The sequence below is a fragment of the Perognathus longimembris genome, chromosome 21 (assembly GCF_023159225.1).
Source record: "Perognathus longimembris pacificus isolate PPM17 chromosome 21, ASM2315922v1, whole genome shotgun sequence".
In the NCBI taxonomy this organism is placed as follows: domain Eukaryota; kingdom Metazoa; phylum Chordata; class Mammalia; order Rodentia; family Heteromyidae; genus Perognathus; species Perognathus longimembris.
Window position 1 is genome coordinate 14,706,814 of NC_063181.1, and position 11,310 is coordinate 14,718,123.

At 47.3% G+C, this 11,310-nt stretch overlaps 1 protein-coding gene across 2 annotated transcripts in view; it reads right to left on the bottom strand.

The window, feature by feature from the left end:
* Sh3rf1 (SH3 domain containing ring finger 1) overlaps positions 1-9,708 on the bottom strand; it is a 136,511-nt gene extending 126,803 nt beyond the window's left edge. The window contains exons 1-2 of one of the 2 annotated variants that reach the window (XM_048330735.1): positions 9,561-9,708; positions 7,380-7,866 (exon numbers count right to left, since the gene is read on the bottom strand). In XM_048330735.1, the coding sequence (XP_048186692.1) occupies positions 7,380-7,772 (393 nt within the window). In that variant the 5' untranslated portion in view covers positions 7,773-7,866; positions 9,561-9,708. The remainder of the gene's footprint in view (positions 1-7,379; positions 7,867-9,560) is intronic. The other variant, XM_048330736.1, reaches the window with a different exon arrangement.
* Between the last annotated feature and the right edge of the window lie 1,602 nt (positions 9,709-11,310).

Sequence of the window (11,310 nt, forward strand, 5' to 3'; positions counted from 1 at the left end):
CATACTATAGGCAAACCTCACCACACTTGGCAGGCATATATACCATTGCTCTCTCAAAATAAGCTTTCATACTGTCCTAAATACATAAGAAAGCACTGTTCTTTTTTTTTAATTTAAATTATTTTGGAAGATTGTGTCCTTTAAAATGTTTCAAGATTTCATTTAAGCCAGGCCTGAGTCCTAATCCAGTCACTGTGATCATGGGCGGGGACATTCAAGCTGGCTTGCCCACTGCCTATTGCTCCACTTCTGCTCATTGTATGTCCAGTTACTAGTTGTCACACACTGCTTTAACATTGATGTTACTGTGCGTGTCACACATATATAAATCCATATCACAAGATATAAGATATACAACACTTAGTAACATATAATGCTACACAAAAGACATAACATCTATTCTACATAGTTGCTTTTTTTAAAATAATCAAAAGGTTTTTCTCACTCAGCTTGAAATTTATATTCTTTTTATGTTTTTTAAGTAATATTTTTCCTCATGGTTACATATTTTACATGATCACCACTACAGGACATAATCATAGTTCCCTAACCATAGCATGTATTTTTAAATTACCAATCAGTTTGCATTTAGACTCCTTTCCCCCATTCCTGACTCTACCTCATTCAAAATCGCAGACCCTAGTGCTAGAAGTATAGCTCAGTGGTAGTTAGACCACTTGCCTTGCAAATGTGAGGGGCCTGGGTTTGATCCCCAGAAACACACACATAGGAAAAAAAATTAAAAGACCCCTGACCCTTGCCCTTTGAACCTGACTTAGGAAAACCTAACGGTGAGAGATGAAGCAGATATGGTGTATGACAGGGGTCAAAGATGAAATGATGTATAGAATTCATAGTCAAGAGTCTCCACATCAAAAAACTGGCCACAAGGGCTGGGGATATGGCCTAGTGGCAAGAGTGCTCGCCTCATATACAGGAGGTCCTAGGTTCAATTCCCCAGACCACATATACAGAAAATGGCCAGAAGTGGCGCTGTGGCTCAAGTGGCAGAATGCTAGCCTTGAGCAAAAACAAGCCAGGGACAGTGCTCAGGCCCTGAGTCCAAAGCCCAGGACTGGCCAAAAAAAAAAAAACTGGCCACAAAAGCCACCTTTTCGACTTGAATTCTGCCATTCTAAAACATCAAATCATCTCTCTCATCCAACCCAGCTCATGAAACGTCTTACTTAGGTCCACTCTGAGTTAACACAATCCTTATCCCCACCGACGCAGAGACGTCAACTCTGTTGGCAGTATTTGACCTTTCCACATGTGAAGGGCACATGTCCACCATAGTCACCCTTGACCCACTTAACCCAGAGACCACCGAACACAAAGGTTATTACACACACACTGTCATATCCCAATGCTGATGCTTCACAAGACAGTGCCATATTTGCTGGGTCCCATGCATTTTACCTCCCAGAGTGTAAACATTGTTCTTTAGCAAAAACACATGCAATGCCACCTTCATCCTAGCACCATATAGATGCTAGCACAGAACAGAGTCTAAGAGATCGCCCTGGCTACTGTTCACTCAAAGGATGTCAAAACAGACAAAGGTCCAACTCTTAGCTAGCACAGCTTTCTGCACTCTGCCAGGAGCAACTCAGTCGTCTGGCTCTGTCCTGGACCCTTCCTTCCATTCCCTTCCCGCTGCCCTTCCTCTGAGCAATGCAGTAGACAGGAAAAAAAAGAAAAGAAAAGAAAAAGAAAGAGAGAAAAGAAAAGAAATCTCTCAAAGTAAGTACTTCTAAAGACTCCTAACAGGTGAGCCCAAATTGTTAGGGCTCCACACCTCCAAAATGTCCCTCTCCTCCAGAACTTGGTGTGTCGTTGGGATACTGTAACAGGCACCAAATGTCTTATAACATTCCCATCTGTTTCATGAAATTCTTCCAGGCAATGTGGACAGGTGAAGGGCTAGGTAGGCCTGAACAGCTTCTCCAGGGTCCTCTATGCACAAGGAAAGACAGCGATGGACTGGTCCACTATAGATCTCTGGAGGACACCAGGCCTGATGGGACTGGCAGTAAACCAAGACATCACTCTGTAAGGTTCGCTGGAAAGGAAACCTGCCACATAGTTCAGGAAGAAAGTTTATTGGGGGCGGGGGGGGGCAGCAAACTGCCAGTTGCACAGGATGGAGGAGCGGGGAGACAGAGGAGAAGGAAGAAGAGAAAAAGAGAGAAAAGGAAAAAGAGAAAGGGAGCAAGAGAGAGTAAGAGAGAAAAGGAAAAAGAGAGTGGGGACAGTGTTGAGTTGATTAAATAGGGAAAGGTGGGAGGTATTGCCAGGTGGATTGGATATGACCTCAGAGAAGGAGGGTGGCAGGAAGCTGCCTCCAGGTGTGCCAGATAGCTAGGTAATGCAGGTACTGGGTGCAGACTTACACAGGTGGGGGGTCATCTACATGGAACTATCCCTGGGGTGGACCTTACACATTCATGGAGCTGACCTTGTCACTGACACGACAAAGGACCAAAGACCTGATGGCTTCAATCATGGAAGTTTATTTTCTCTCCATTCTGAAAGTCCAAGGTGAAGGTGTTGGCTGAGCTGCTTTCTTGTGGTGCCTCTGTCCTTGGATCGTAGGTGGCTGTCTTCTCTGCATGTCACTGTGTGTGTCTGTGCCTTCATCTCTTCTTTTAAGGACACGAGTCCTCCTAAATTATTGTCTGTGCCTGCAGCCTCATTTCAAGTACTTTACCACCTCTTTAAGGCCCTATCTCCAAATGAAGCCACATGCTTCAACAAAAGACATTCTGGATGACACAATTTCCAGCCTATAAAAGTAAGTAATAGACAAAGGGAGAGGAAGGCAACACAACCATGTCTATGAACTCATTGGGCATTTGCAATGGAAAGCCATTTCATCTATATGCCTCACATCGAGACTTCCCTACCCTTCCTCTGTCTCAGTCCTTGACTCTATAAACTCCAACCCTGTACTGTTCTAGCTGATCATCAGCCTCATCTCACTCCTGTGGCCGTTGTGGGTTTTGATTCCTCTACATGATCACACTTGAGGCCTTCTCTTACATCACTCTCCCTGTGGCTTGCTTACTTCGCACTTAGCCACCTGCCAGTTCTTCCTAGGAGCCACTTCTCTCTTCTGCTGCACATCAAGGGTTTTGGAGAGCTCTTCCCTTCTGCCTTTTCCCCTGTCCACTCCAAATCACCTACTGACTACCATTTGATCATTAAGATCTCAGGGTATAGAAGCCCACACATACTCTTTACTCCTACACCAGACAGAGGCTCTTCTCCTAAGCCCCTCCCCTGGCTCTCCTGTCATCTAACTCAGCACACTTAATTACAAACCTGCCTTGCTATTACTTTATTAACCTCTGCCCTGAGACTGACCACATGATCACCAGTGTAAGAGCAGAATCTCAAGCTGGTTGGCCACACCGATCTACCCAGCAAGTACTGGACAATCTGGCACCAGGTAAGCACTTAATAAATACTTGTTAAAGGAAGGAAAGAAGAGATGAACTGCAAAGGACTTCACATGGTCAAGTTTTACTGAATAGATTGACTTGAAGATGGCAGCAATATGAAATCATGAAGTATGATGACGGCTACATGGACTGAAACAGCACAGAGATGAACAGATCTTAAACCAATGGAACTACATGTAGAAAGCAGAGACTTAGTTATTCTATTAGGTCACAACTCAATAGAGATTTCTTAATCATGTTTTCCAAATCACTCATACCCCTATGTTCATTGTCTAAAGTACAGAAGATTAGATAGCTATAAACTTCTATAGGTACAATTTTTTTTTCTAACTCCATTGAAACAGTGTCTCATACACGTCCCTTTCTCAGTGGTTCATTCTACTACTTAACTTTGGCCACAACCCAACAGGAATTCTTTATATGAGATAAACAACTGGTGACTCCAACCCCACATTCACTCTTCCCTTTTCTCCTTCCTATCAGGCAGGAAACAGGAAGAAAATTCTGAGAACAAGGTGTGCCATGCCTCGGGAATGCTCGAATCTGCTGATAACATTCAAGCAACCTCTGCTGACTCTAAAAGGGAACGACACGATCAACAAGCTACAGGAACACAAAACACAAGTGGTAAACTGAAGCCACATTCCACATGTTATCGCGTTCAGCTTGGCAGGACACGTGTGAGCAGGCTTACTGCACCACTGGGCTGGGTCAGAACCTCTTAAGGGAGGAGGATGCATGTTGGCGATTTATTGCTGTCATTCACCTCAGGGAGGTGTCCAAAGGAATGCAGTACAACTGCCATGTGGCTGCAAGTTGCAAACTTCTCGCCTTCTAAAAGGAGTACCTTTTGGAAAAGTACTTATCTCGCTGGGTGCTGGTGTCTAGCACCTGTAAGCCCTAACTATTCAGGGGGCTGATTCTGATCCCTAGCTCAGCAGGGAAGTCTCTTACACTTTTATCTCTAATTAACCACCAAAAAGCCAGAAATGGAGCTGTGACTCAAGTGACAGAAAGCTAGCCTAGATTGAAAATGCTAAGGATAGCACCCAGGCCTTGCGTTCAAGCCCCAGTACCAGCACACACACACAAAAGTGTTTATGTCTGAGGGATTTGACCAAAGTACTGGAATAGTAAATGCTAATGAGAATCAGAAAACTTGGTTCTTCACATCAGTATTTTACTATTTACTTCAGACTATTTCAATTCAGCCTCTGTTTGCAGAGACTGAATGTCTGTTTCCAACAGACATCTCCTTTTCGATTCACTTCAACTGTCTGCTTGTTTGTTTAGGTTTTTCGGGTTTGTTTGGGCCATACAGGGGGTTGAACTCAAGGCCTGGAGCTTGCTGGCAGGTGCTCTACCACTTGAGCCCCACCTCTAACCCCACCATAAGAATTTCATCTATGGTATAAGCCCAAGTTGTTCAGTGGAACTTCCTGCAAGTAATTATTCCCATGCCAACTGAGAAACAGGAAGCAAATTAGGAAGATCATATGATCCAAAAAAATACTAACAGGATCCAAATCTCCAAATATACTACCTAAGACAAATAAAATTCCATTTGAGAAGCTCAGCAGTTCAAATAAAAGAGCAATCACTTAAAGCGGCATGAAACAAGTCAATTTTTTACATTAGAAAGAAAACTTCAGATTCAATGGACATTCAGTGGAATGTCTGAGCCTCTCCTTAAATTCCTTTTCTTAGGAAGATCAAACATTCATTACATTCCTCACAACAGGTAAGGCAGCGGGGAGCACACTCCTATTCATAGCCAGAAGCTATGCTTTCACTCGTCTAATTAACTGGAGAGAAAACCTCTCCAAAGATGCAAATCTACCCCTTCATTAAAGTAAGCAGACCTAGGTTGAGTGTCTCAGAAATTATCGACCTGATCACCTGTTCTGAGGATGAAATATTCATGATTTCATACATACTAGCTAAGATACCAATGAACTCCACAAAATAAAGGAAACCTAAGAAAAGCTGTAAGATCCATTTCACAGGGCTATCTTCAAATAAGAAGACCACCCTAACCCAAAATTCTCTCTACCTTAAAAAAAAAAATTCAATAAAAATGACGAGAAATATTAGCAGGCACTGGTGGGCTCACAGCTGTGATCCTAGCTACTCAGCAGGCTGAGATCTGAGGATCAGGGTTAAGTCAGCCAGAGCAGAAAACTTGGTGAGAGTTTTATCTGCAATTAACCACAGCTGGAGGTAAAGCTATAGCTCCAGTGGGAAAACTAAGGAAGGGCCTGAGGCCCGAAATTCAAGCCCCAGAACCAGCACACACACAAGAAAAAAGACACTAATGATGAACCTGTTTTCTCAGGATCCAGTTTTCCAATGATTAAAATGCTTTCCATACTTGACATCACCGCATTTGTAAAAAGATGAGCGTGAGAAGAACTACTGATCTGTTACAGAGGTTAAACAATTCTAGATTAAGTGAAAGAAGTCAGTTTTAAGATTTGGCCTGTTTGTTTTTTGTTGTTGTTTTTGCCAGTCCTGGGGCTTGAACTCTGGGCAGGAGCGCTGTCCCTAAGCTTCTTTTTGTTCAAGGCCAGCACTCCACCACTTCAGGCATAGTGCCATTTCTGGGTTTTTTGAGTCATTTATTGGAGGTAAGAGGCTTAGAGTTTCCAGCTAGGGCTGGCTTCGAACCACAATCCTCAGACCTCAACCTCCTGAGTAGCTAGGATTACAGGTGTGAGCCACCAGTGCCCAGCATTTTAAATTCTAACTGAATATTTGGGGGGGGGGGGTGGGAATCCTCATCCAGTTTAATGATTCTAACAATAGATTTTACATTTTACCAGTTTGGCCAATTAGCAAATTGCTTCTTCCAACAAAAATAGAATTGTTTTCATTATCTAATATCCATGGCTACCCTTAATTGTTACAAAAAGATAACAAAAGCACACCTTTATCAGAGACTCCGCCTAATTGATATTTATTTGGAATACCGTACTTCTAGAAATTCAAGCTGGAACAGTAAAAATATTTACCTTCACCTAAAATTGTTTTATTCCAAACAAGAAAAATCATTGTGATGGAAATGAAAATTTCATTTCCCTGCCCATAAAGCTAGATGCTTCAGTGAAGGCTTTCTTGTAGTCTTAAGTGACCTGCGGTTGCCATAGCAACAAAACTCAGCTACCTGTGGCCATGATTTGTGAAGAATTCCTCCAACCACTAAATTCTGTGCCATGCATTCATAAAACCAGTAGACTGATTCTAAGCTACATAAAAACCGAGCAGGGTTGAGCCAAGTGCTGGTGGTTCACGCCTATAATCTTAGCTACTCAGGAGGCTGAGAACCAAGGGATCACAGGCTAAAGCCAAACTGGGAAGAAAAGACCCAGGAGACTCCCATCCAAAATAACCAGCCAAAAACAAAGTGAGAGGTGTGGCTCAAGTGGTAGAATCCAAGCTAAGCAAGCAAATAGAGCATGTAGGAGACCCAAAGTTCAAACAAAAAAAAGCTAAGGCTAGATTTTCTATTTATCATTTACTCATATGCATACCAACAACACAGACGTACACAACACAATTATGATGTTCCCAAGTCCATCAAAAGGGTTAGACGACAGCAAAGTTTCATTTTTAAATGGGAACAAAAACTGCTGTATGGAATTCATTAGATAATTGCTACCTGCTTCTCCAAATGTATCTTAAAACAAAGAGTATTTGGAAAACACGGTGGAAACAAATAAGAGAATGATTTGTGTCCAAACTCATGCCAAGAGGAAAAAGCAATGTTCAATCCTGAGGCATAATCTCCAGTCGGATCTGGTAGGTACGACTTCTTAAAATCACAGAGCTGATAAGGAAAAGATAAAGCTATGGAATAAAGAGAAAATGTGGTCCTCACCACCAATAATCACCGCACAGCCTCTGCAGGCTACTTACCCTCACTGGAGGACTCCAGGCTTGCACCCGAGGCTGCTGCCCACCTTGGGAGCTCTGCAGGTCCTTTGCATTGCAGTTAGCCACCGTGCTACCCTGAGCCCTTAATGCGTTTGTGCAGTTGGTCCCACTGCCCCCACTCGGGCCAGGTTTCCAAGGCCTCTGCTTGATGCCATCCAGAAGTCTGACCAGCAGGATATTACTGGGAAGCTCCTCCACCCCAGAGCCGACAAGAGTCCTGCACTCGGGACATCTAAGTTCATTCCGGGAACCTAGGATCCCCAGCAAACATCGTTTGCAAAACGTATGCTGGCAAGGCAAGACCTTCGCGGATGCATCCAAGCGTTCTAGACACACAGGACACTCCAGAAGATCCAGCAAGACAGACTCGTCCATCTTGATCTGCTTTACTGAGAGACAGGCTTCCCAGATGTCATAGCTGTATGCAGCACTTAAAACGATTCATGTAACACCCATTTCAGACTTCACTCTGGAATTGGGGCGGGGAGAGAAGGAGAAAGAAGAGAGAATATCAGTGTTGTTATCTGGGGGGAAAGTTCACAGAGGAGCCAAGAACCAAAAGAGAAAGAAAAAAGTACACAAACGTGCTTTTTCTGTGGTGTCGCTTTGCTATGGAATGTGGTTCCTAAACTCCAAAGTCAACAATTAAAAACAAACCATGCTCTTTTAGACAACTCAGAATGAGTCCCTCAATAGCCAGGACTTCACTGTTCAGAAAGAGCTCTCAAGTATTATCCATCATTACTATAACAACAGGATTTGTGAGAAACAATAATGAGCAAAATTCCTTCTGCTCTATGAGTGGTATTAGCTGCCTCAATAAAGGTCCTCAACTCCTAGGAGAAGCTGCACAGAAGCAAGTGAAAAGTGTCCTCTACCTGGAATTACTTTTAAATTTTTGGGATCGTAAAAAAATCTTGGGATCGTCTCCATTCACAATTCACTTCATCGTTGAAAAAAAAACACACAAAAAATCATGCATTAATGATCCATATGGAAAATGAACCCAGTATTAAATACACACACACACACACACACACACACACACACACACACACACCTGTTTAATCATACCCAACCAAAAAGAGGTGAAGGTCAGATCAGCCTAAAAAATACAACTAAGCTTTGCTGGGGGGGGGGGGGGGGGGACAGCTAACCCATAATAGCACCCTGCATGGCAGCAATTGACAAACTGTGAAACGGATTTCGGAACGGCCAGTCCTAAACCCATTCAGAAAATGTAGTGAAATTATCAGCCGACGAATTCGACGGCGGAATGCCTCGGAAAAGTCATAGAGTCCGCAGACCGCCGGGCCGCTGGGAAAAGCACCTAAGCCGGGGTCGGTGCCGATCGCCCCCCCCACACACACCCCCACACACACCGCCTGCCGCTCCCCGCCGCCCCCCGCCCAGCACCGGCGGCCACAGGAACGCCGTCGCCGGGAAGGGCTGGGGGCGGCCGGGCGGAGGGGGCGCGCGAACAGCTGTTCTTGGCAGGTCGGGGCGGGGAGCTCCCGGCGGCGCCCCGCGCCCCTTGGCCGCGCACAGGTACCGGGGACCCCCGCGCGCGCGCGCCTGACACGCCCGAAGCCAGGTGTCCGCGGCCGGGGGGCAGCAAACCTGAATCCGAAGCTGGGGCAGGGGGCCGAGCCGGCCCGAGAATGGGGGGTTCAAACCCCACAGTCTCATCTCTGCCTCCCTTTAGGTCAAGCCGAGGACAAAAATTCCCACACACACCAAGGCTGGAAGTTTTCAAGGACTTGATTTTAAAAAAGAAAAAAAAAATGAACGTGCAGCCTTTAAGTTGCACAACTCCAGCCCTGCAGAGCGCGCGGCGGGAACAGATCCCTCGCCCGCGCGGAGCGCCGGGCCGGCGGCAGTCCCCGGACACCCCGGCTCCGCGGAGCCCCAGGTGTGGGGCTGCGTCCCGGGAGACCGCGGCACCGAGCTGGGGCGGCTTCCTCCTCCGAGGACGCAGCAGAGGCCGCGGGCTCCCTGCCCGCAGATCCGGGGGGTCCGATCCCTGGGCTCCCCGAGAGTGAGGGAGCGACCCGGGCTGCCCAGGGCTGGGGGTAGCGAGGTCGGGACCCCCCTCCCCCCCCCGCTTCCTCCGCCTCCAGGATTCCGGGGTACGGAACCCCCCGCGCCCCCGGGGTGCCCTACCTCGCGCCTCGGCTCCACCTCTTTGTTCGCGGCCCCGCAGTGGCCGATGCGGATGCGGCCCCGCGCCCGCCGCCCGCCGCCCGCGTGTGACGCCGCGGTGGCACGGGAGACTCCTCTCGGCCGCCCCCCGCGCCAGCACAGCCGAGGAGGGCGGGGACGCGGGACGGGGAGGCGGAGGCCCGGGAGGAGGCGGAGGCGGAGGCCGAGCCCAGCCGGCGCCCGGGGCGCGAGGGGGCGGCCCGCGCCACAGCGCCTCCACCCGAGCTGCGGCCGCGCTGCCGGAGCGCAGATCCCCGGGGGTCGGGATGCGGGGTGGGGGAGGGGGGGGAGGAGGGTGCCTGGGAGTCGGGGGAAGCGAGTAGGGAGCTTGGGGGGGACCCACGCCTGGAAGATGAAGCTGCAGGAGAGGATGGCGCTAGGAGGGAAGGAAGGAGCCTGGGGCTTAGCAGGGCCGGGCTGTGGCGTCCAGCAGCCCAGCAGTGCCCGCCAGACAGACTCCTGCAGGGATGGATGAGAGGGGCCGGGCGGGAAAAGGTGAGCGTAGGGGTGGGAGGGGGGCAGAGAACCAAGTGGTATGCCCCCCCATCCACACACACCGAGCAACTTTGCAAAATTGAGCCCCCCCCACCGAAAAAAATCATAATGAGAAAGGAGAAAGACTGGAAGATGGAGCCTAACAGGCAGGCACCCCTTCCCTCCAGGACTCCCACTGAAGATGGAGCCCAACAGGCAGGCACCCCTTCCCTCCAGGACTCCCACTTGCTGTCGCCTGGGCACACACCTGTAAACTCCAGATGTGCAGGCTTGAAAAAAATGTGGCCCTGGGTTTCCCAGCTCATTTTGGAGGGAAAACAAGTTCGAATTGTGTCATTGATGTCCATGTTGTCATTATCTTATTTGCACTTACTATTGCTCTGCAAAGTTATCCCAAATACCCGCTCCTGTAAGCAATCCTCAGGAGGCTGAGATCTGAGGATCTAGGTTGGAAACCAGCCTGGGTGGGAAAGTCCGTGAGATTGTTATTTCCAATTAACCATCAAAAAGCCAGACCGAAGTTGTATCTATGCAACAGCACCCAGGCTCTGAGTTCGAGCCTAGTACCAGCACAACAGAAAAAGAAAAGAGGAAGGAGGGAAGGAGGAAGGAGAGACTAAGCAGAAATTTAAAAAGTTAGAGATGCAGGAAATCTCCGCCAGGACACCAGCGTCCTGGCCATTTGACCACAGCTAAACCATTCACTTAAGTAAGAGAAAAATTAGATGGAGGAACTATTAGCCCTCGCTGTACAGGCACTGTGCTAAAAACACTTCACATTCAATTCTCAGAGCAATCCTTTACCTTCTCCTTCCTCAACTTTGTTCTAGAGACCAAAATCTAACTGTATAAATATAAAAAAATAACAGTCCACTCCCTTCTACCCTAGAAGAGAGCAACGTGCATTCGTTTGAGGAAAAAAAAAAAAAAAGTCCAGGAAAAGAATGAATGGGTAGGGATAGAAATTTTTCATCTCATCTGCAGGCAAGGTGTTCTGAAAGTGACTAACCCATGGAGTTCTACATCAGGAACTGTGCCAATGGAGGTAGGGCTGAGTAGAAAACCACAGGGTATACACACATATTATGTCCCATTTATAATTCTGAAAATGGCAACCCACAGCTAGGCACAGGTGGCTTACACCTGTAATCCTAGCTACTCAGTAGGCAAGAAAGACCCTGAGACTCTTATCTCTAACTACCAACACACGTGCACA